At 51.2% G+C, this 25,535-nt stretch overlaps 1 protein-coding gene across 2 annotated transcripts in view; it reads left to right on the top strand.

Annotated features, from left to right (window-relative positions):
• OSBPL2 (oxysterol binding protein like 2) overlaps positions 1-25,535 on the top strand; it is a 43,189-nt gene that overhangs the window by 12,718 nt on the left and 4,936 nt on the right. For both annotated transcript variants that reach the window (XM_017881182.1, XM_017881183.1), the window contains exons 4-11: positions 3,391-3,525; positions 4,567-4,664; positions 9,959-10,141; positions 11,810-11,917; positions 12,583-12,672; positions 14,794-14,917; positions 20,963-21,091; positions 23,397-23,520. In XM_017881182.1, the coding sequence (XP_017736671.1) occupies positions 3,391-3,525; positions 4,567-4,664; positions 9,959-10,141; positions 11,810-11,917; positions 12,583-12,672; positions 14,794-14,917; positions 20,963-21,091; positions 23,397-23,520 (991 nt within the window). The remainder of the gene's footprint in view (positions 1-3,390; positions 3,526-4,566; positions 4,665-9,958; positions 10,142-11,809; positions 11,918-12,582; positions 12,673-14,793; positions 14,918-20,962; positions 21,092-23,396; positions 23,521-25,535) is intronic.

Here is a 25,535-nt window from a genome sequence, read left to right on the forward strand (position 1 = left end):
TTTTTGTATTTTTAGTAGAGACGGGGTTTCACCTTATTGGCCAGGCTGGTCTCGAACTCCTGACCTTGTGATCCACCCACCTTGGTCTCCCAAAGTGTTGGGATTACAAGCGTGAGCCAACTGCACCCGGTCAAATGCCTGCATTTCCAGACCACCTGGGTGCTTCTTCTCTGGGTGATTGTGCCACCAAGGGAATGATGTAAGTTCATTTGTTTCATTTTTGATATTGAGAGATGACTTTTTTTTTTTTTGAGACGGTGTCTTACTCTGTTACCCAGGCTGGAGTGCAGTGGCACAATTTTGGCTCACTGCAAGCTCCGCCTCCCGGGTTCATGCCATTCTCCTGCCTCAGCCTCCCGAGTAGCTGGGACTACAGGTGCCTGCCACCACGCCCAGCTAATTTTTATATTTTTGGTAGAGTCAGGGTTTCACCGTGTTAGCCAGGATGGTCTCGAACTTCTGACCTTGTGATCCACCCACCTCGGCCTCCCAAAGTGCTGGGATTACAGGCATGAGCCACCACACCAGCCTGAGAGATGACTTCTTAAAATTTTATTTTATTTTTAAATTATGGGTCCTGCGTCAAATTTATCACATAAGGTGTATTCCAGGAGGGTCAGGTTCCTGTCCCTGTACCCTCCTGGTGCTCTCTGCTTTCCCCACAGGGGATCAGGAGCCAAGTTTAGGGCACATCTTTCACGCATCACACAGCTGATTCTGTATGTATCTTCTCCCCACTTCTTTATATAAATGAGAGACTTTCTCCGCCTTTTAAAATTCGGTAGTATATCTATAGCAATATGCAGTGACTTCTTAATTAATTAATTAATTTATTTATTATTTCTTTTTAGAGACTGAGTCTTGCTTTTTCACCCAGGCTGGAGTGCAGTGGGAGGATCATGGCTCACTGTAACTTCAATCTCCTGGGCTTAAGTGAACCTCCTACATGAGCCTCTGGAGTAGCTGGGACTACAGGCACCCAACACTATGCCCAGCTACTTTTAAAAAAATTTTTGGCAGTGGCTCACACCTGTAATCCCAGCACTTTGGGAGGCCGAGGCAGGCGGATCATGAAGTCAGGAGTTCGAGACCAGCCTGGCCAACATAGTAAAACCCCGTCTCTACTAAAAATGCAAAAAATTAGCTGGGTATAGCACTGCATGCCTGTAATCCCAGCTACTCGGGAGGCTGAGGCAGGAGAATCTCTTGAACCCAGGAGGCAGAGAGGTTGCAGTGAACTGAGATCGCGCCATTGCACTGCTGCCCAGGTGACGGTGCGAGACTCCAACTCAAAAAAATTTTTTTTTTTTTTTTGTAGAGACAGGGTCTTACTTTGTTGCCCAGGCTGGTCTTAAACTCCTGGCCTCAAGTGGTCCTCCCCGCCTTGGCCTCCAAAAGTGTTGGGATTGCAGGCGTGAGCCATCTCGCCTAGCTGACTTCTCAATGTTTTAACGGCATGGCGCTCCCTCACACGGCTGCCCTCTAGCTCACTGGACTGATGCCCTATTGTTGGACATATGGGTCATTTTTGGTCTTTCATGGATCCAGTCATGCTGCAGCAGAGAGCCCTGCGTGTGTGTTTGGCCGAGGCTCTGGGGGGTAAAGAGCCGTGCGTGTAAGTTCCTAGAAGTGGGGCTGCTCAGTCAGAGGCAAATACCCGTAGAGTTTGCTGGAAGTGGCCCAGTCCTCTCTGTGGGGCTGCATCACTGTGCATTTCCACAGCAGCCGGGGGGCTTTCTCCAGGTGGGAGCTGCATGCAGTTGCGATACCATCTCTCCTGACCTGAGCAAGGCAGTGTCTCCCCAGTGCTCAGGGCTGCTGGCCGCACTTCCTTCCTGGCCTCCCTGGCCCCATCTCTGGCCGCTGTGGACTGTGGCTTCTTCTAGTTTACCAGGTGTTTAGAGCATGGGAGGGCTGTTGACCCTGGTCTGGAATGTAAATTGCAAATGCTCCTCCATCTGTCTGCTTTTCTGCTCATTCTTTCGGGGCTTCTTTCTTTCTCTCCCACATGCTCCTGCAGTGCTGAGCTCTGATCATGAGGGTCACATCTCTTCCTGCTTTCCTCAGCAGCCACATTCCCTTGTGCAGTCTTGGCCACACCCACGTGCTGGGGCTGCCTCAGTTGGAATCCAGTTCTAGCCCCTCCTAAGCCCACAGTCCCTGTGTGTCCGGTGCGATCTGGGGCCTGCTCGCCCCTGCAGCAGCCTGCTGTGCTCTCAGCCTCGGTCCCTGCACTCATCTTTGACTCAGCGTCTGAGCAGAGCCCCCCTCCCAGCACGGACACTGAGTTTTGGGAACCTGGGTCCTCTCCTTATCCCTCTCCTTCTGCCTCTGCTTTGGCCACCCCAGACCCTGCTCCTTCCTGAAGAGCCTGCCCTGAGGTACACAGCTATGCTTTCCTGGAATGCCCAGCTGTTGGGATCCCTTTCTTAGAAGCCCAGCAGGAAGAGTGGCCCCTGTGGACACTTGTCCCCTTGGCACCTTCCCAGCTTCCACCACTAAGCCATGCACCTGCTCTGTGCTGCCCAGGGCCTGGGAGCAGACACCTGAGGCACCTTTGCCAACTTGGAAGGCCTTAGAGGAAAGCCACATGGAGCCATGTTATGGGAGACCTCATTTGCCAGGTTCAGGCATGTCTGTGGCACCCTGGAGGGGATGGGAAGCCAGGGACTATTTTTAATGGCACGGGCTCTACTTTGGGACCGCTACTTTGTTTTTTGTCTGTTTGTTTGTTTTTGAGACACAGTCTGGCTCTGTCTCCCAGGCTGGAGTGCGATAGCACAATCTCGGCTCACTGCAACCTTCACCTCCTGGGTTCAAGCGATTTTCCTGCCTCAGCCTCCCGAGTAGCTGGGATTACAGGTGTACGCCATCATGCATGGCTAATTTTTGTAATTTTAGTATAGACGGGGTTTCACCATGTTGGCCAGGCTGGTGTTGAACTCCTGACCTCAAGGGATCTGTCCGCCTCGGCCTCCCAGGATGCTCATATTATAGGCCTGAGCCACCGTACCCAGCCTGGGCCATTACTCTGGAAGTGGGGTGGAGAAGATGTGGAGTCGGGGAGGGGGCGTGGGTAGGCCCAGGAGCCCCTGTGACAGTCTGTGTGTCTGGAATGGGGCAGTGGGCTGGGGAAGCAGGGAGGATTCAGGGGTGTCACGCCAGAGACCTCTGCAGGCTCAGCACAGATTGCGAGTTAGGTCTGATGGCAGCGCAGCTCACAGGGCGGGGCTGATGGGGCAGGGAGTGGCTCACCCATGGGGGGTTTGAAGATCTGGTTCAACCCCAGAGTCTGCGGCTCCATAAAGGGATGCTCAGAGCAGGGGCATGGAGCAGCCCCGCAGTATCAGGAAGGCAGCAGTAACCAGCGGGTCTTCCCCATCTTTTCAGGAGCTGTCCAAGATCACGATGCCAATCGCCTTCAACGAGCCTCTGAGCTTCCTGCAGCGGATCACAGAATACATGGAGCATGTGTACCTCATCCACAGGGCCTCTTGCCAGCCCCAGCCCCTGGAGAGGATGCAGGTGGGCCTTAGGAGTGCCAGGCGGGAGTTTGTCACGAAAGTGACACCCCTTGCATGTCTGGCCACACAGTCTTGGGGCCCTGGGCATCTGTGAGAAGGGCTCACACAGCTCCCCCCAGTGTTCAGTGCCATCCTGCCTGGCAGCCGTGGCATTTGGTATGTGATGACAGAACTTGCAGGAAAAGCCATTGAGCTCTCAGTGGCCCCAAGAGCTCCCTGCTGCCGCCTCCTGCCGGGAGTCTCCGCCTCTTGGAACTGAAGGTGGTGGCGGGCTCTGCCCTCGGGCTCCTCTGGGGTCCTGTTGTACCACCGCGCCCCGTGTGTGTGTATGTGTGTGACTGTGGGCTGGGCACACACGGTGGCTCACGCCTGTAATCCCACCAGTTTGGGAGGCTGAGCGGATGAATCGCTCCCGGAGGTTGAGACCAGCCTAGGCAACACAGTGAGACCACATCTCTGCAAAATTTTTTTTAAACTTAGGCAGGTGCAGTGGTGCATGCCTGCAATGCCAGCTACCTGGGAGGCTGATGAGAGAGGATCACTGTGCCCAGGAGCTAGAGGCTCCAGTGAGCTACGATGACGCCACTGCACTCCAGCCTGGGTGATGGAGTGAGACCCTGTGTCTAAAAAATAACAAAATACAAGTGTGTGACTGTGGGCGCACATAGTGTGTGTCCCTGTGCGTGTGTGTGTGTGCATGCCTCTGTGAATGCATGCTCGGGGTGTGCGTGTTGAGTGTGTAGCCTTGTGTGTGCATGTGAGACAGAGTGACTGACATTGCAGCAGCATCTGCCAGGAGGGGCCCGGCCCCGGGGGTGGAAGGCAGCACCCAGTTCCTTCTTTCTGTGCTGTCGAGGGAGTGGCGGGTGATGAAGGGCGTTCCCTGGAAGTCCTGTAATCTCAGACGCACTGCTCGGAGAAAATTGAAAAATCACACGGAACCAATAGTGACAGAAACCAGGTGCCCACCGCCCTCCACGAGAGGCTGTCTTCTCCGGCGCGTTTCCTAACAAGCTGTTCCTGTCCTGTGGATTATTTACAGTCTGTGGCTGCTTTTGCTGTTTCGGCCGTGGCTTCCCAGTGGGAGAGGACCGGCAAACCATTTAATCCACTCTTGGGAGAAACGTATGAGTTAGTCAGGTAAGGAAAAGGCCCATCATAAATACCTTGTAAATGGGACTCCTTGGAAGACAGATGGGTTTGATTCTTTCACTAGCATTGATTCCTCTGCTCGCATTGATTCCTCTGCTCTGAGAATAAACTGTTTGAGTGAAGAGCTCACTAAAGCGTTTGGATGCTGTAGGCGAGATGTTTCACACACATGGGGTGCTGTGCTAGCAGTGCCACCATGTCTGAGTGAGTGTAAAGCATTGGCAATGAGACATTTTAGTGTGTTCGACTCAAGCGTGGAGATAGCGTGTACCGTAGACGCTTCCGTGTGTGTGTGCAACGTCTGTGAAATGTGTAGGGTTGTTGTGAGCTTCACCGAAAATGGAAATAGGTACTAATGAGCAAAACTAGGCTGTTTTAGCAAAGTATTCAGTGAATGCTATTGAAAAAGCAGGTAAATCCAGAGACAGGAATGATTGCAAAGAGCAGCTTCACTCCCAAGGCCACGTTTGCCACCACACAGCCTCCTCAGAGTTTTAGCAAGGGTCAGACGGCCCTGGCCAAGGGAGAGTTAACTAGACCACGCCTCATCTCCAGACATAACTGAAACTTCTTCCTATGGAACTTTCTTCTAGGCAGCGTTGCTGTCCCTTCCTAGAGTCCCCCCAGCTTCCCTCCTGTCTCTGGTGGCCCTCAGCTTACAGACCTGAGACTGACTTCAAGTCCCAGAACTCTGACCCCAGAGGTCCAGCCAGGCCCCATATCACGTTGTCTGTGGCTGGACCTCTGGAAGGACTGGTTGGGGTTCTCTTCACCCACCTGGTTGCCCCGGGGACCGCTGTGGTTATTCACAGAATCATCCTGGGATTCTGCCCTGGTGACAGTGCCCACCCAAACCAACAAAGGAAGTCAGAAGCAGGGCAGACCACAGCATGAGTGTGGCCGTGTGGTAATTCCTCAGCCATCAAGCAGCCTGGCTGGGGCTCCGGGTGGCTGTGGATGAGAGAGTAGATGTGTGTGGCTTCCTTCAGGGCCATTTGGTGATGTCTGAAATGATTTTTATTCCACCGCCCGTGGACCCCCCCATTCTCTTGTAGATGCATGCAGGTGCCCACGGGCAGATGTGTAGGGAGAGTCAGCGGAGCACAGTTGAGCCCCTGTCTCTGTGACAGGGCTAAGCTATGGTACTGAAGGAGGGAGGGGCAGGGCACTCTCAACTGCACCCTTCACTCCTCTGACTGTCGAGGTAGCCCAGCACACAGAGCTCGCTCCGCCTGCCTGGGGAGAAGGAGCTTGCTGGTGGGACGCTCTTCACTCCTCTGACTGTCGAGGTAGCCCAGCACACAGAGCTCGCTCCGCCTGCCTGGGGAGAAGGAGCTTGCTGGAGGGGCGTGGGTGGTTATCTAGACAAGCCTGCTGTGCAGAATGCAAGCTGTTTGCTACAGGCTGCTGGGCTGCACGCCTCCCTGCCCAGGAACAGAGTGCAGACGGGAGGGAAGGCAGCCTCCTTTATCATCTTGTTTTATTATTTTCTATGAAAAGGGAGTTGAGCCAAAACAATTAGCCTCTTATTTGGATTCTGGGTTAGTTGATATTCTGTTGGGTTGTTTTATTATGAAGTCTGTTTGTTTTTTTAATTATAAGAATGTGCTCTTTATAGTAAATGTGTAACATTGAGAAAGGTAGAAAAGATAAATCAGGCATAATCCCATAAAAGACAATAACTGACTGGGCTCACGCCTATAATCCCAGCAACCTGGGAGGCTGAGGCAGGAGCATCACTCGAGCCCAGTAGTTCAAAGTTACAGTGATCGTACCACGGCACTCTAAGCTGGACTACAGAGCCAGACCCTGTCTCTTTAAAAAAATAAAGATAGCTGTCAGCATTTTGTTAGACTTTCTTTTGTGTGTGTTTCAAAATATGATGTTAATTTGTATCCCTTTTTATTTAACAGTATGTCATAATTTTCCTGTGATATTAAAAACTTTTTCTAAATTATAGTGTTTCATGGATTCTAAGACACATTTTTCATGTTGCAGCACTTCAACATGTCAGTTTCGTACTCCTTTTTTTTTTTTTGAGATGGGGTCTTGCTCTGTCCCCCAGGCTTGAAGTGCAGTGACATGATCACAGCTCACTGTAGCCTCAACTTCCTGGGCTAAAGATATCTGCCCACCTCAGCCTCCCAAGTAGCTGGAACTACAGGCGTGCGCCACCATGCCCAGCTAATTTTGGTATTTTCAATAGAGACAGTGTTTTGCTATGTTGCCCAGGCTGGTCTTGAACTCCTGAGCTCAAGTGATCTACCTACCTCCACCTCCCAAAGTGCTAGGGTTACAGGTGTGAGCCTCTGCACCCAGCCCAAGTCATAGTTTCATTTGCAGTATTTTTTTCTTTCTTTCATAAAATAATGGTGTGCAGTGCAATTAATGGCATCTTTGGTTCAAAGAAGTGCAGTTCCTTTGAAACTTCAGGTCACTGTTTTGGGGCCCTTTATTGTATTTTATGTGTTATTAATGATTGAGAATTTTTTTTTTTTTTTTTTTTTTTTTTTTTTTTTTTTTGAGACGGAGTCTCCATCGGTTGCCCAGGCTGGAAGGCAGTGGCATGATCTCGGCTCGCTGCAGCCTCTGCCTCCGGGTTCAAGCAACTCTCCCTGTTCTCCGCCTCAGCTTCCTGAGTATTTGGGATTACAGGCGCATGCCAACATGCCCAGCTAATTTTCGTGTTTTCAATAGAGACAGGCTTTCACCTTGTTGGCCAGCCTGGTGTTGAACTCCCAACCTCAGGTGATTTGCCCACCTTGGCCTCCGGAAGTGCTGGGATTACAGGCGTGAGCCACCACACGCAGCCATGGTTGAGATTTTTATCAATAGTGAGTAAGTGGTTGTGGGATTTGGTTTGCTTCAAATGGGCTTTCTTCCGGTGTGTAAAGAGTTTAAAAGTGTGGCCAGGCGCGGTGGCTCAAGCCTAGCACTTTGGGAGGCCGAGACGGGCGGATCACGAGGTCAGGAGATTGAGACCATCCTGGCTAACACGGTGAAACCCCGTTTCTACTAAAAATGCAAAAAATTAGCCAGGCGTGGTGGTGGGCAGCTGTAGTCCCAGCTACTTGGGAGGCTGAGGCAGGAGAATGGCGGGAACCCGGGAGGCGGAGCTTGCAGTGAGCTGAGATCCGGCCACTGCACTCCAGCCTGGGCGACAGAACAAGACTCTGTCTCAGAAAAAAAAGAGTTTTAAAGTGTGTGCCCATGTTTATCCTAGAAGGTGTGAGTGTCAGCACTGGCTGTCAGATCATTTGGGGAGGAGCTGTTGTTAGTAGTACAGGCTTTCCTGCACTTCTGTATATAAATCACTCTGCAGTTTGGAGAAGCAACATAAATGTCACAGCTTCAAATTCTAGTATTTCTGGCTCATCCTGGCTGGGTCAGCTGCTGGTCCTTACCCACACGCTGCCCATGCGTGAATGCCAACTTTTTGTTTTTCGTCTGATTTAGAAGTTGGCTGGCAGTGGGCAGCCGAGCACCTGTTCTCTAGATGTCATTGCCTTTGAGCAAGCAGGACTAGTTTGGACAGAGTGTGGCGTGGTGACAGCAGGGTCCAGCAGGCGACTGTGGGTCTTGGCACACGCTGCAGGGAGCAGCCCTGCTTCTGCTTCTGGGAAAGGGGAGGCTGAGGCCTAGACAAGGGAAAGACTGGCCACGAGAATCACTTGTGAGGGAGTCTTCTGTTCTGAATTCATGCAGAGTGTGCTTCCTTTTCTCGATATTGCTCTTGAGTCCGTTGCTGCTGCCAGCCTTCCCGTCCTCTGGTCAGCGTGCTGCGCCGCCGTCGGAGGCATTCACGAGATTGGCTCTTAGAAAATGATTAAAATGTCTTGAAGAAGATAAATCAGGCAATCAGGCTGGGCGCGGTGGCTCACGCCTGTAATCCCAGCACTTTGAGAGGCTGAGGTGGGCAGATCGCCTGAGGTCAGGAGTTCGAGACTAGCCTGGCCAACATGGTGAAACCTTGTCTCTACTAAAAAATACAAAAAAATGAGCCGGGCATGGTGGCATGTGCCTGTCCCAGCTACTCAGGAGGCTGAGGCTGGAGAATCGCTTGAACCTGGAGGCAGAGGTTGCCGTGAGCCGAGATCACACCACTGCACTCCAGCCTGGGCGGCAGAGATTTTGAGATTCCATCTCAAAAAAAAGAAAAAGATAAATCAGAATAGGAAAGAAGTTCTAGATGATAGAGAAGAAGCCTTGTGAGTGAAAGAAATGCAAGCCCCCTGGGCTGGGTGGAGTGGGACGTGCCACCAGCAGTCTTCCCCAGGGGCTGCACCCGGGGCCAGAGCTCCTGCTGCACAGCTGGAAGCAAGCTACGCACCTTCTTAACGCCGAGACACGTCGTCTGTCACGCATGCACTTCCAGATCGTCCTTGCCAGTGTCTGCCATGTGCTGTGCGTCTGTGAGACCTTGGCAGTCTGTCAGGTTAGGGGCCATGGACGTGAACCAAGTCCTTTCCCAATACCCTGGATCCCTACAGATTCCTTGTTATAGCTAAAAATACACATTCCTTTCTTAGACAAGTATTCATTTTGTAAATTACATACCTTGGTAGTCAACCTTTTAAAATCTAATTTTTCAACGTTCCTTCCTCTGTAATGACTGGAAATTCTGATTCCAGTTAAGTTGGTAATTATGTGGTTTAGCTTTTCTAATTTTTAATGACTACACCTGTAGGTGTATTCATAGTTCCGGAACAATTAAAACTGACATTTTGATTGAAAAAGAGAGTATACTAAAAATCCTGTTTCCTGGACAGGAATATTTTGGGGTATAAGCCATTCCATCTCGGAAATTTCAGGGGCCTGTTAGAAAGGCGAGGAAGGGGCACCCTCTTCAGAAAGGGTTTAGGGTCCTGAGTTCCTGGGCAGTGGGGGTCCCTCGGGGTTGAGGGTTTGGAGTCAGGGGTCTGTAAGGGTCACTTATCCACATCTCTGGGCACCTCTGGCGAGACAGCGCTGTGGCTCGGGTGGTCCCATGGAGACTGAGCGGGGCATTGGGGTGGAGGCCCCCTCCTGCACCATTGCCCTCTCTGGGTGGGTCAGATGTGCTCTGGAAGCCATGTTTATGTGTGTGTCTGTTGCCAACGTTAGGCCGAGTGTGATGTTGGAGAGACAGTGTTGGGTGTTTCTGCCACATCTTGTGGCACGGAGGGCCCCTGCTTCCCAGCATCCCGTGAGGGGCTCTGCATGATGTCTGAGCTGCCCTTTCTTTTATTTTGCTGCCATTAACGTGTCTGTTTCTCTTTTTTTTTTTTTTTTCTTGGACCTAGGGAAGATTTAGGATTCAGATTTATATCGGAACAGGTCAGTCACCATCCCCCCATCAGTGCGTTCCATTCGGAAGGCCTCAACCATGACTTCCTGTTCCACGGCTCCATCTACCCCAAGCTCAAGTTCTGGGGCAAAAGCGTGGAGGCAGAGCCGCGAGGCACCATCACACTGGAGCTGCTCAAGTGAGTATTGGTGCGTCCTGCTGAGAACCGCTTCCTGTAGAAACTGAAATGGGTGCTGGTGATGTGGAGGAAAACCTTCCTTTAGGAGGAAACCCTGTGATTTTTCTCCTGAGATGGTGACCTCCCCACAGCAGAAACGTCTTCAGATGAGCTTCCTGACCAGGGTTCCGTGTTGCTGGGGGGCGCCCTCACCTCTGCAGTTGGAATTCTCACCCCTTTCAGTCGGAATTCTCACCCCTTTCAGTCATCATTCATTGTATTCCTTGTCTTTTACTGCCTAATAGCCCCAAATGTAGCAGCTTCCACACTAGTCTGGCAGGGTTTCTGAGGGCTGGGGACCGTGTGGTTGCGGTAGGGATGAGGGTTGGGTTACCCATGGTGCCTGTGTCCCGGCTCCCCTTCTTGGCTGCTGGCAGGGCCCCTTCAGGGCTGCTTGCTGCAGGGTCCTGCCTCCCACGGGGGAGAGAGCTGAGAAGGAAGCCAGGGAAGTGGCCCTTTGCACACTCCCCCATCCTGTGCTCATGTGACAGGGGTGACTTAGGGTTGGAATTTGAAACAGCGTTGGAGGGGCCCTCTGAGAAGCCGCTCACTGCCCCTCTTCACTCTCAGCCTGAATGCTCCCCAAGCCAGTGTCCACCAAAGACCCCTCAGAGCAAAACACAAGTCTCCAACAAACGCCGGCCGCTAAGACCCGGCAGACACAGACCAGATGCTGGTGTCCTCCTGGGCCACCAGTCCTGAGATGCGAGTCTTGCCAAGCTGCTGCCTACGGTCTTGTTGTAGGCACCAGGTCCTAACAATACATGCAGAAATAAGTAATAAACGACACCTTGCCTGATGAAGCATTTGATGTGGGTTTTGCTTCACATTGGCCCTGCCTGGATGGTGGCTAGAAGGTTCCACAAGGACCTGGAGAAGCCCCTGAGAGTGTGTCCCGGGGCTGGTGCAGCCTTGTGCCTATTGTGCAGTGGCCTTGCTTTCTTAGGAAGAGGCGTACAGAAATGAAAATTTGCACACCTTGCTGATAAAGTTGCACACCTTGCTGATGAACGCATTTGGGTTCCACCCCCAGGAAGTTCAGAGAATTCCACACGTGTTGCAAACTACCCTGTTCTGAGTGGATTTCTGCCTTCACTGTGGCCCCTCCACATAGCCCCTTAAAACATGGGGCTGCTGATGTGCTGCCTCACATTTGTGGGGTGTTTTCTTCTTGGGCAGGGCCATTTGGGAGGATGAGGAATAAAAGAAACAAGTACGTGGAGTGCGGTGAAAACCCTGCACCCCTCCACAGCCACATGCTGGCTCCCCAGATAGCCAGGGCCGCATGCCCAGGACCCTGCATTACTGCCATATGTGTTTGGGGAGGTGGCTTTTCTTTTGACGACTTCACAGGAAAGCCATTTCTCTTTGTTCAGTCTTCTTTGATTGCTTATTAACATGTCTTGACATTTAAGTAGAAAGCTTTGTAGGTGCTACAAAGGAAAGAAGAAGTGCATTTCAAACGCATGCTAAATACACAGCCTCCGTCGCAGGGGCTTCAAAGCAGCATGCTGCTGTCCTGCGGGTGCCAGCTGCTGTGACCCAGCACTGCCTGGTCGTTGCGTCTTAGGTCATGTCGTGTCTTGGCTTTTCTGCTCTCTGACCGCTTGTTTTCCGGTGTCTTCGCAGACATAACGAAGCCTACACCTGGACCAACCCCACCTGCTGTGTCCACAACGTCATCATCGGGAAGCTGTGGATAGAGCAGTATGGGACAGTGGAGATTTTAAACCACAGGTGACAGCACCCCACTGTTGGGTGAGAGTGCGAGGCTCCGGGTGGGGATGGGTGAGCCAGGGAGCGTGAGTGTCCGTGCTCCTGGTGGGTTTTAGCTCAGCCTCAACGAGCTCCTGCCGTGTCCCTGCCAGCCCAGGCATAGCAGCTGCCTGGATTTGACTCTGACCGGTGTTGGCCATGGGTGCTCCTCGTTCACGACCTCATTTTTAGTCATGGTCGTTACTTGAAGGTTTTGAGCTATGCCGAAGAGCTGTGTCATTGCCAAGTGCAGCGCGGTGGCCGTCCACAGCCGTTGGCCACTGTCCAAGCTCGAATGCCCTGTTCCTGGAAGCTTATGACTGGTGGGCTTTGCCTTTTCACCACTTTAGTGAGGTATAATCGATGCATCATACGATTCACCTGTTCCGAGTGGACACTTAAGTGATTTTTGATAAATTGACGGAATCATGGCGCTATCCCCACAGCCCATTTCAAACACTTCCATCGCTCCAATTGCCAACATTTCCAGTTTCGAACACTTCCATCGCCCCAAAGGCCCACCGCACCCATTCGCAGTCAGCCCCTGCCTGCCCCAGGGTCCTCCATTGTGCTTCTCCCGTTACAGAGTTGCCCTTTCTGGCTGTTTGCTGTCTTGCAGCAGAAACCTGTGTTTGTTTTTCCCACAGAACTGGACATAAGTGTGTGCTTCACTTTAAACCGTGTGGATTATTCGGAAAAGAACTTCACAAGGTGGAAGGACACATTCAAGACAAAAAGTAGGTCCTTGCCAGGTGGTTCATGGGGCACCACTGCAGCCTGTGTGTTCACGTTAGAGGGCTCAGGTGCTCCTGGGCCTGCATGTGCCAACGTGCACGAGACGCGGGTACACCAGTGTCATCTGTTCATGGTCCAGAAGTATGACTCCTTTTTGTTTTGGAAAGACATTTTGTTATTGAGCATACAAGGAAATAAAGGGTATTTTTGAATGTAGTTTCTAGGTGGCTTGTTACTGGGGCCATCTTCTTTTGATAAAATTGTCTTGAGAAGTCAGCCGTTTTCACTGGGAGATGAGACGAGACTGCGTTTTGCGGCAGAGCTGAGGTGGGAAGTGTGGCCTTGCGCTTTTCCTCCCCCAGCAGGCACCCCATGCACGCTGTCAGGCGAGACTCAAATGTGTTAGCTGGTGGGGTGTCCGTGTCACGTGACCAGTTCACTCCAGTCTGAATCAGGGACTTTCACAAGTTTTTGTGAGCAGAGAAATGGTCAGTACCTGTTTCAACAATTTTTTCAGTTTTTTTCTCTCCATTTGGATTAATTACTTTGTAATCTGGGTCTCAAATTTTTTTTTTCCAGTAAGGAATTTGAGCCATAGAATGTCATGAAGTTCCTTCTAGTTCCTAAAATTTAGACATTTCCCATTAGAAACTAGCCCCCAATGTAAAACAGGGCCAGGTGCAGTGGCTCACGCCTATAATCTCATCACTTTGGGAAGCCATGGTGGGCAGATCACCTGAGGTCAGGAGTTCGAGACCAGCCTGGCCAACATGGCTGTCTCTACTAAAAATACGTCTCTACTAAAACCCATCTCTCCTAAAAATACGAAAATTAGCCGGGTGTGATGGCGCACATCTGTAATCCCAGCTACTCGGGAGGCTGAGGCACAAGAATCGCTTGAGCCCAGGAGGTGGAGATTGTAGTGAGCCAAAATCACGCAAGTGCACTCCAGCCTGGGCGGCAGAGCAATAGGCTGTCTCAAAAAAAAATAAGACAGTTGGTGTTTCTGCTCCGTCCACCCTCTAGTATATACCAGAAATGCACCTGTTTCAACAGCCTATAAAATAAAATGGCCAGGCTTATGACTGACCGTTTCTCCCATAAAACATGTGAGGATCAACGTGTGGACCTAGAAGGGACAGCAGTCGAACAGTGCCTGACGCCTCTCCCCCTTGGAACTCAGCCCAGAGAGCAGCTGGCTGTTTCCAGAAATGGGTGGGCACGCCGAGGCCACTACTCGCTGACCCTCAGTGAGCGCATGTACAGCATGGTTTTCCAGAACTAGGCGGGGGCCCTGAGGCCAGACCCACTGACCTTCAGTGAGTGCATGTAAAATGTGTTTTGGTTTTCCGGTTTTCCATCCTAAATTTGAGGGTGTTCTGTCCTTGGAGACAGAGAGTTGTTGTCCCCAGGTTGTCTGCTAGGTGAGGCCTGGCCCAGTTACCCGTGTCTATGTGCTGGCTCTGCAAGGGCTGAGAGACACCCTCCCCTCCTGGGTCCCGAGTCTGTCAGAGCTGCACTTCCAGGGGGTCTGTGGTCGTGGTTGACTCTTCCCAGCAAGAGGCGAAAAGAGAAAGAAAATGGAGCCTGCACTATTTGGCTTCATCCCTTTTGGAATCGAGAGCTCTGGTGGCCACTCTGCAAAGGTCTCTGGGTTGTTATTGATGAAACAAGCAGGTGGGGAACCAAAGATCAAGCAGCATTGACTGCACCGATGGATAGAAAAGGGCTGGAGGACACACACAGCACGCTCAGCGTGTTGGAAATGATGAGTGGGCGCCTGCAGCTTCACATTTTAAAACGCTCGCTCTTTTTTTGCCCCTTCCCCTCTCCTGTAGCCCCGAGGGCCGGCTGTCCTTTGGGTTTCCATCCCTTCCCCTCTCCTGCAGCCCCGTGGGCTGTCCGTCCTTTAGGTTGCCAGCCCTTCATTTTCCTTTCCATGCTCAGAATGGTCCCAGAATGCAAATTTTCATCTTTGGATTTATGTCCAGAGATGTCCCAAAATGTGTAAGAAAGCATGCTTGAGGGGGATTTATTCCAGGGTCAAAATTAAGGTGCTACGTGTTTAGACAAATGGTTTGTAATGACTAAAACTTGGCTTTAAAAATCCCATTTAATTACAGCAAAAAGAAGCTCTTTGTGATCTATGGCAAATGGACGGAATGTTTGTGGGGCATAGATCCCGTTTCGTATGAATCCTTCAAGAAGCAGGAGAGGAGAGGTGACCACCTGAGAAAGGCCAAGCTGGTAAGGGCCGGGGCATCCCCGGGCAGAGCTGAGCCCTGGGCGCTGAGGGCTGTCAGGCCGCTGCTGCCTTTAACTCACCTGCCAGGGGCGCAGGGAGCCTTTGGGCCCCAGCAGGAGAGATGAATATGCAGAATTTGTCCAGATGAACCGCGTGTTGTGGCGTCCAGTATCAGTGAGGGGGTTATCTGTATTTCTTTCCGTTTTTTGTTTTTTTTTTTATCCAAAGCAGGGTCTTCCTCTGTCACCCAGGTTACAGTGCAGTGGTGCAGTCATAGCTCACTGCAGCCTCCAGTTACCAGGCTCAAGCAGTCCTCCCTCCTTAGCCTCCCATGTGGCTAGGACTATAGGCACGCACCACCATGCCTGACTAATTTTTATTTTTTTGTAGAGATGGGGTCTTGCTATGTTGCCCAGGCTGGTCTTGAACTCCTGGGCTCAAGCAGTCCTTGCACCTCGGCCTCCCGAAGTGCTGGGATTACTAATAGGCATGAACCACAACACCCAGCCAATTTATCTGTATTTCGGTTGCACAGAGGCTGCTGCTATAAACTGTGGGCCCCAGTGCCCTAGAGTCATACATAGTCACTGGCCCCCATGGCTGGAAGTATCTGAGGGAACCTCAGGCAAGGCCATTTCTTTTCTGGAAACTCCAGGTTCTGGGTTCTTCTTAATAAATCTTCTCGCTTTCTTTGAGTTAGCCTAGACATATTTTNGTTGGCCATGGGTGCTCCTCGTTCACGACCTCATTTTAGTCATGGTCGTTACTTGAAGGTTTTGAGCTATGCCGAAGAGCTGTGTCATTGCCAAGTGCAGCGCGGTGGCCGTCCACAGCCGTTGGCCACTGTCCAAGCTCGAATGCCCTGTTCCTGGAAGCTTATGACTGGTGGGCTTTGCCTTTTCACCACTTTAGTGAGGTATAATCGATGCATCATACGATTCACCTGTTCCGAGTGGACACTTAAGTGATTTTGATAAATTGACGGAATCATGGCGCTATCCCCACAGCCCATTTCAAACACTTCCATCGCTCCAATTGCCAACATTTCCAGTTTCGAACACTTCCATCGCCCCAAAGGCCCACCGCACCCATTCGCAGTCAGCCCCTGCCTGCCCCAGGGTCCTCCATTGTGCTTCTCCCGTTACAGAGTTGCCCTTTCTGGCTGTTTGCTGTCTTGCAGCAGAAACCTGTGTTTGTTTTCCCACAGAACTGGACATAAGTGTGTGCTTCACTTTAAACCGTGTGGATTATTCGGAAAAGAACTTCACAAGGTGGAAGGACACATTCAAGACAAAAGTAGGTCCTTGCCAGGTGGTTCATGGGGCACCACTGCAGCCTGTGTGTTCACGTTAGAGGGCTCAGGTGCTCCTGGGCCTGCATGTGCCAACGTGCACGAGACGCGGGTACACCAGTGTCATCTGTTCATGGTCCAGAAGTATGACTCCTTTTGTTTTGGAAAGACATTTTGTTATTGAGCATACAAGGAAATAAAGGGTATTTTGAATGTAGTTTCTAGGTGGCTTGTTACTGGGGCCATCTTCTTTTGATAAAATTGTCTTGAGAAGTCAGCCGTTTTCACTGGGAGATGAGACGAGACTGCGTTTTGCGGCAGAGCTGAGGTGGGAAGTGTGGCCTTGCGCTTTTCCTCCCCAGCAGGCACCCCATGCACGCTGTCAGGCGAGACTCAAATGTGTTAGCTGGTGGGGTGTCCGTGTCACGTGACCAGTTCACTCCAGTCTGAATCAGGGACTTTCACAAGTTTTGTGAGCAGAGAAATGGTCAGTACCTGTTTCAACAATTTTTTCAGTTTTTTTCTCTCCATTTGGATTAATTACTTTGTAATCTGGGTCTCAAATTTTTTTTTTCCAGTAAGGAATTTGAGCCATAGAATGTCATGAAGTTCCTTCTAGTTCCTAAAATTTAGACATTTCCCATTAGAAACTAGCCCCAATGTAAAACAGGGCCAGGTGCAGTGGCTCACGCCTATAATCTCATCACTTTGGGAAGCCATGGTGGGCAGATCACCTGAGGTCAGGAGTTCGAGACCAGCCTGGCCAACATGGCTGTCTCTACTAAAATACGTCTCTACTAAAACCCATCTCTCCTAAAATACGAAAATTAGCCGGGTGTGATGGCGCACATCTGTAATCCCAGCTACTCGGGAGGCTGAGGCACAAGAATCGCTTGAGCCCAGGAGGTGGAGATTGTAGTGAGCCAAAATCACGCAAGTGCACTCCAGCCTGGGCGGCAGAGCAATAGGCTGTCTCAAAAAAAAATAAGACAGTTGGTGTTTCTGCTCCGTCCACCCTCTAGTATATACCAGAAATGCACCTGTTTCAACAGCCTATAAAATAAAATGGCCAGGCTTATGACTGACCGTTTCTCCCATAAAACATGTGAGGATCAACGTGTGGACCTAGAAGGGACAGCAGTCGAACAGTGCCTGACGCCTCTCCCCTTGGAACTCAGCCCAGAGAGCAGCTGGCTGTTTCCAGAAATGGGTGGGCACGCCGAGGCCACTACTCGCTGACCCTCAGTGAGCGCATGTACAGCATGGTTTTCCAGAACTAGGCGGGGCCCTGAGGCCAGACCCACTGACCTTCAGTGAGTGCATGTAAAATGTGTTTTGGTTTTCCGGTTTTCCATCCTAAATTTGAGGGTGTTCTGTCCTTGGAGACAGAGAGTTGTTGTCCCCAGGTTGTCTGCTAGGTGAGGCCTGGCCCAGTTACCCGTGTCTATGTGCTGGCTCTGCAAGGGCTGAGAGACACCCTCCCCTCCTGGGTCCCGAGTCTGTCAGAGCTGCACTTCCAGGGGTCTGTGGTCGTGGTTGACTCTTCCCAGCAAGAGGCGAAAAGAGAAAGAAAATGGAGCCTGCACTATTTGGCTTCATCCCTTTTGGAATCGAGAGCTCTGGTGGCCACTCTGCAAAGGTCTCTGGGTTGTTATTGATGAAACAAGCAGGTGGGGAACCAAAGATCAAGCAGCATTGACTGCACCGATGGATAGAAAAGGGCTGGAGGACACACACAGCACGCTCAGCGTGTTGGAAATGATGAGTGGGCGCCTGCAGCTTCACATTTTAAAACGCTCGCTCTTTTTTTGCCCCTTCCCCTCTCCTGTAGCCCCGAGGGCCGGCTGTCCTTTGGGTTTCCATCCCTTCCCCTCTCCTGCAGCCCCGTGGGCTGTCCGTCCTTTAGGTTGCCAGCCCTTCATTTTCCTTTCCATGCTCAGAATGGTCCCAGAATGCAAATTTTCATCTTTGGATTTATGTCCAGAGATGTCCCAAAATGTGTAAGAAAGCATGCTTGAGGGGATTTATTCCAGGGTCAAAATTAAGGTGCTACGTGTTTAGACAAATGGTTTGTAATGACTAAAACTTGGCTTTAAAATCCCATTTAATTACAGCAAAAGAAGCTCTTTGTGATCTATGGCAAATGGACGGAATGTTTGTGGGGCATAGATCCCGTTTCGTATGAATCCTTCAAGAAGCAGGAGAGGAGAGGTGACCACCTGAGAAAGGCCAAGCTGGTAAGGGCCGGGGCATCCCCGGGCAGAGCTGAGCCCTGGGCGCTGAGGGCTGTCAGGCCGCTGCTGCCTTTAACTCACCTGCCAGGGGCGCAGGGAGCCTTTGGGCCCCAGCAGGAGAGATGAATATGCAGAATTTGTCCAGATGAACCGCGTGTTGTGGCGTCCAGTATCAGTGAGGGGTTATCTGTATTTCTTTCCGTTTTTTGTTTTTTTTTTTATCCAAAGCAGGGTCTTCCTCTGTCACCCAGGTTACAGTGCAGTGGTGCAGTCATAGCTCACTGCAGCCTCCAGTTACCAGGCTCAAGCAGTCCTCCCTCCTTAGCCTCCCATGTGGCTAGGACTATAGGCACGCACCACCATGCCTGACTAATTTTATTTTTTTGTAGAGATGGGGTCTTGCTATGTTGCCCAGGCTGGTCTTGAACTCCTGGGCTCAAGCAGTCCTTGCACCTCGGCCTCCCGAAGTGCTGGGATTACTAATAGGCATGAACCACAACACCCAGCCAATTTATCTGTATTTCGGTTGCACAGAGGCTGCTGCTATAAACTGTGGGCCCCAGTGCCCTAGAGTCATACATAGTCACTGGCCCCATGGCTGGAAGTATCTGAGGGAACCTCAGGCAAGGCCATTTCTTTTCTGGAAACTCCAGGTTCTGGGTTCTTCTTAATAAATCTTCTCGCTTTCTTTGAGTTAGCCTAGACATATTTTTAAAAATCAAGTGAATTTCAATTTTTTGTTTTTAGTTGTGAGTACCAGATAATATATTCAACAGCCAGAAAGTATTGGCAAGGCTTTTTCCCCCCTAGAGCTTTGGAATACTTATTACCTTAAAACTAGTTGTTCTTGAACTTAAAAATAAAAGTGATAGTTCAAAAGAGGTGTCATATTTTCTACATAATGAATTGGAATGTACCAAGCCTGAAATGTTCAATATTTATTTAATGGAAACGTTCAGCCTCCTCCGGATCCCAAGTGTTTTTTGTGTTGTAGTATTCATGTGTACTGTTAGACACCTTTTCTAATCACCTGCTTTTATTTAAAAAGGAAAATTCTGCTTATGCACCAGACAGACCTAGAAGGGTAAATCCATTTAGTGATTTTTTTGATGCTTTCCTACTCCTTGAGGTGACCTAGAAACAGGAGAGTTTTCTGTGAAGGCTTGTCCTTGAGCCGCGGCTCTCCCTCGCCCAGCCTCGGGCCACGGGGCCTACAGCCAGTGTGGATACAGCCCTGCTGGTGCAGGAAGCCCTGGGCTTTGACTCGCTTATTTTCGGTCATCTCCTTGCACAGCTGCATCTGGAATCATTCTCTCCCTCTAGGAACACATTTTTTTTTTTTTTTTTTTTTTTTTTTTTTTTTTTGAGATGGAGTCTCGTCCTGCCGCCCGGGTGGAGTGCAGTGGCCGGATCCAGCTCAACTTCAGCTCACTGGAAGCTCCGCTCCCGAGTTCAAAGCGCCATTTCCTGCCCTCAGCCTCACCGAGTAGCTGGGACACAGTGCCGCCCCGACGCCCTGGCTAGTTTTTGTATTTTTAGTAGAGACGGGGTTTCACCGTGTTAGCCAGATAGTCTCGATCTCCTGACCTCGTGATCCGCGCCGTCTCAGCCCCCAAAGTGCTGGGATTACAGGCTTGAGCCACCGCACCCGGCCGGACCCATTGATTTTGAGAAGCAATGTGGCAGGTTTTGTCTTTTCATCAGGATGTAGAGAGTCTGAAATCCCCACACAGCAGCCATTTCTTGATGGAGGGCAAAGCTGCGCCATCTAGAAAGCTCTCAGTTCCAGAACCTGCCTTCTGGAGAGGTGCCGTGCGTGAGAATGAACATACTGCTTGGAAGGCACCGCCGCGTAGTCGCGCTCAGACTCCGTGAAGTGCCGTTTCACATGTACCGCGTCTCCCGAAGGGAAACACGCCTGGCCACTGACCTCCTGTTATCTCTGCTTTTGGTGTCAGTTAGAACACACAGCACAGCCCCACGAAGGGAGTGTGAGCTGCTTTAGGGACTGGGGTCCAGCTCCTCTCCATACAGTGATGGACAGTGTCATAGACTGGAGAGGAAATTCGATTTTGTCCTTAGTTTAAGAAAAAAAAAGGCCGGGCATGGTGGCTCATGCCTGTAATCTCAGTACTTTGGGAGGCCGAGGCAGGTGGATTGCCTGAGGTTAGGAGTTCGAGACCAGCCTGGCCAACATAGTGAAATCCAGTCTGTACTAAAAGTACAAAAAATTAGCTGGGCATGGTAGTGGGTGTCTGTAATCCCAGCTACTCAAGAGGCTGAGGCAGGAGAATCTCTTGAACTCGGGAGGTGGAGGTTGCAGTGAGCCAAGATTGCACCACTACGGTAGTACTCCAGCCTGGGCAACAGAGCGAGACTCCGTCTCAACAACAACAAAAAAAAAGCCACCCGGCTCTGCTCAGGCATGGTGACTGGTCTGAAAGGTGCTCTGAGAATAGCTGTCCTCCTGGCCAAGAGCAGCCTGGCCGTGGGCAGCCACCCAGCAGGGTTCTGTGTTTCAGGATGACAGCTCTGGGAAGGCTGACAGCGACGTGGCTGACGACGTGCCTGTGACCCAGGAGACCGTGCAGGTCATTCCTGGCAGCAAGCTGCTCTGGAGGATCAACACCCGGCCCCCCAACTCTGCCCAGGTCTGTGTCCCTCCGTGGCCTGACACCCCCGCTGTGAGGCCAGGCCTTACTACTTGCCCACATCAGACCTGCCTCTGCACCCCCTGAGCCCAGCACCTTGGCTCTTCCCTGTCCTTGGGCCCTTGCCTGCCACCTTGCCTCAGCCTGTTGTCCCAGAGCAGACGGAGGGGCCTCTGCGCGTGTTGAATTGGCTTCTGTTGTCCCTGGAGCTGTGTCCCGGCCCTGTGCTTGCCTGCCTTGGGGCCCGCTGTTGGGGCTGGGCACCGCTGCTCCCGAGCACACGTTTGTGCTTCCCCTGGGAACATCAGACAGACGCAGCCATTGCCGGCCAAGGCCCACACCGAGTGCATCTTATCAACAGAGTCTTCCAGACCTGTTCGGGAGATTGCTTTTCTAACTTCTCAATTTAGATGCTTAAATGCATTGTGACATTTATTTTTGAAAATTGCACTTATAATTTTTATTAAATATATGATAAACTACATGTCTTATGACAAAATGTGATATATGGTTATATGATAAATATCACATGTAATATTTTAGTATCTTTTATAAATTCTTATTTATATATAAAATATATGCAACTTACGCAATTTTGTATGTCCCGTAAACAGAGCAGAACGTGTAAAATACAGAAAAGGAAGCAAAACCTTCCCTCTAAACACATTATCTCAACAGTCGCTGTTATCATTTGATTAGAGCATGAACTGCTTGAACAATGCTGTTTTCTTTTTCATAGAGGCAGAGTCTCGCTCTGTCACCCAGGCTGCAGTGCAGTGGTGTGATCTTGGCTCACTGCAGTCTCCAACTTCTGGGCTCAAGTGATCCTCCCACCTCAGCCTCCCAAGTAACAAGGACCACAGGCGTGTGCCACCATGCCAGACTAATTTTCTATTTTTTGTAGAGAGGAGGTCTTGCTATGTTGCCCAGGCTGGTCTCAAACTCCTGGCCTCAAGCAATCTTCCTGCCTTGGCCTCCTGAGTTGCTGGGACCACAGGCATGAGACACTGTGGCCTGCCAACGATACTATTGGTATTTTAAATTTATTATTAGGAAAATTGCTTATGTATTTTTTCAGGGAAGTCTCTTTAAAGATAACTTGTGCTTCCAGCCTTTGGCTCAGCGTATGTGTTGAGTCCTCCTGCCTGCCTGGGCTCTGGGACCAGGCAGATGAGGTCCCAGCAGGGAGGTGGGGCAGGTAGTTGATTCACACCTAAGAGCCAGGTGGTGCCTTGGGTGCTAGGGAGGGCATCTGAGTGCTGTGGCTTCAGTCATGGGGTAGGGGTGGGGGTGTCTAGGGATTGCATTTGGGCGGAGGGGACAGCCAGGGCAGAGCCCCCTGGAGTAGACTAGTGTGTGAGGGCTAGAAGGCCTAGGGGGCCATGGGGATGAGGGTGGGGGGAGTGCAGGGGTCTCCAGATGACTTCAGTATTTGCTATGAGTGACATGGGGCACCATGAATCATTTGAGCAGGGGATGCTGGATGTGGTTGATGTTTCCTGTGGCCTTTCTGGCTGCTTGTTGATATGCTGTGAGGGCAGCAACAGAAGAGGGAGGACACAGGTGGCGGCTGGAGGGCCTGGCTGTGGCAGGAGGACCTGAGTGGAGCTGGGGCCCTGAGGGCTGCAGAGGCCGGGAGGCTGTGGTGCAGAGGCCAGGAGGCTGTGGGTGCAGAGGCCGGGAGGCTGTGGGTGCAGAGGCCGGGAGGCTGTGGGTGCAGGGTGCTGCCACAGGCCTGCTCGGGTGTGCTGTCCACGAGACACTGAGCAGACAGCTGCAAGCCAGAAGTCAGGCAGAGCAAGGCTCTGGTTGTCCTAGGCATGGGGGGACTGTCATACCCTAAGCATTCTGGTTTTTAATGTGACAGATGAACTTGCTCCCAGGGCTGAGGCTTTGGCAGCTGCAGGGGTAAAGAGGAGGAATCTGTGGGCAGGTGTGGCTGAGGGCAGGGAAGGAGCAGGTACAAGCTGAGGGTTTAATAGTGGGAGACAGGTAGCGTGGCCGAAGTGTTTCCAGCAAGCTGGTGACAAATCTGTCAATGAAATTGTGAAGACAGAAAAAGAAATGTGTGTGAGTTTTGCTGTTACACCTCAAAATGCAAACGTTACAGCCACAGTGCATGATACACGCTTAGTGAAGATGGCAGAGGCATGGAATTTGCGGGTGGAAGACGTGAGTGGAAGTAGGTTCCCATAGTGGCAGTCAGGTAGCACCTGTGGGGTTTCAGGGGCCCACTGGGGGTCTTGGAGCATCGTCCATGGTTCAGAGGCCCTGCTGAGGTCGCATCTCTGTGCCTGCTCCACAGATGTATAATTTCACCAGTTTCACTGTGAGCCTCAACGAGCTGGAGACAGGCATGGAGAAGACCCTGCCGCCCACGGACTGCCGCCTGCGCCCCGACATCCGCGGCATGGAGAATGGCAACATGGGTGCGTCCCTGCAGTCAGAGGAGGGAGCTGGGGCCAGGGGCGCCCTGGCTAGGGTGGGAGAGCACAAAGCACTCGCTGGCAGAAGCCAGGCTCTCCCCTATAAGGGGAACCTGGTCCCTCTCCCTAAACAAACAGGCAGGCTGCAGGCCTTCCAGCTAGGCTTCTCAGACCATCTGCGGTGATGAGCTTTAAAGATCTCTTGCCTGCCTCAGACCAAGCCTTTTGTAAATAAATTAAAATTACATTATTAGAAAATGAAATGGAAAAGAATACATACAAAGTACAAGTCCTAGGCCGGGCGTGGTGGCTCATGCCTGTAATCCCAGCACTTTGGGAGGCCAAGGCAGGTGGATCACCTGAGGTCAGGAGTTTGAAACCAGCCTAGCCAACATGGCGAAACCCCATCTCTACTAAAAATACAAAAAATTAGGCAGGCATGGTGGTGCCCAACTGTAATCCCAGCTTCTCGGGAGGCTGAGGCACAAGAATCAGTTGAACCCAGGAGGTGGAGATGACAGTGAGCTGAGATTGTGCCACTGCGCTCCAGCCAGGGCGACAGAGCGAGACCCTGTCTCATAAACAACAACAAAAAACACAGTAAAAACAAAGTGCAAGTTCCTCATTTTTTATTATTAAACAAAAGTTAAGATTACATTTTGAAAACTGCAGGTGTTCCACCGTGAGGATCTGTGTAGCCCTCAGTGCAGAAACTGGCCCGTGTGTGGCGTGTCCTGCAGCCTCACACTCTCCTGGTGGGCTCTGCATGCAGCATTCATCTGTAACATGCCTGATAACAACTGTCTCTCTCACCCACTCATCTCAATGGAATCCGCAGGGAAACTCCTGGCTGAGGAGGCATATCTAAAGTGTCCTGGGTTTTGAGTTAGTGATGTTTCATTTGTTTTTAGAGTTGGGATCTCACTCTGTCGCCAAGGCTGGAGTACGGTGGTGCGATCTCGGCTCACTGCAGCCTCAACCTCCCAGGTTCAAGCGATCCTCCTGCTTCAGCCTCCCAAGTAGCTGAGACTACAAGTGCATGCCACCACACCTGGCTAATTTTTACAGGTTATTTTTTAGACAGAGTCTTGCACTGTCCCCCGTGCTGGAGTGCAGTGGCACGATTTTGGCTTGCTGCAAGCTCCACCTTCTGGGTTCAGGCTATTCTCTTGCCTCAGCCTCCCGAGTAGCTGGGACTACAGGCACCCACCACCACGCCTGACTAATTTTTTGTATATTTTAATAGAGATGGGGTTTCACCGTGTTAGCCAGGATGGTCTCGATCTCCTGACCTCACGATCCACCCGCCTCGGCCTCCCAAAGTGCTGGGATTACAGATGTGGGCCACTTCACCCGGCCAGGGTTGTTTTTTTTTTTCTCCTTTGAGATGGAGTTTCACACTTGTTGCCCAGGCTGGAGTGCAATCGTGTGATCTCGGCTTACTGCAACCTCCGCCTCACAGGTTCAAGAGATTCTCCTGCCTCAGCCTCCCGAGTAGCTGGGTTTACAGGTACCTGCCACTACGCCTGGCTAATTTTTGTATTTTTAGTAGAGACAGGGTTTCACCATGTTGGCCAGCCTGGTTTCAAACTCCTGACCTCAGGTGATCTACCCGCCTTGGCCTCCCAAGGTGCTGGGATTACACTGTACTTGGCCTAATTTTTGTATTTTTTATAGAGATGGGGTTTTGCCATGTTGCCCAGGCTGGTCTCCAGCTCTTGGGTTCGAGCGATCCGCCTCCCTCAGCCCTTGTAAGTGCTGGGATGCGGGCATGAGCCACCACACCCGGCTTGGATTAGTGATGTTTTCGGAGAGAGACCCAGCTCACGAGGAGTGTGACTTGGGAGTGGATGTAACTTCTCATGCTTTGTATTCAGAATATATGCCCAGTCCTTCACAGAAGCCACATGGCAGTTACCCTGGAAGGTTAAGGCTAAATGGAGCTCGTCTTTGGTTGAAAGATGGGCTCTGATTTGCACAGCCCATGGTGGGGCTGGCTTCCTGTCCTGAGCGCCTGC

Source organism: Rhinopithecus bieti, unplaced genomic scaffold (assembly GCF_001698545.2).
Source record: "Rhinopithecus bieti isolate Rb0 unplaced genomic scaffold, ASM169854v2 scaffold_12573, whole genome shotgun sequence".
NCBI classification, from domain to species: Eukaryota; Metazoa; Chordata; class Mammalia; order Primates; family Cercopithecidae; genus Rhinopithecus; species Rhinopithecus bieti.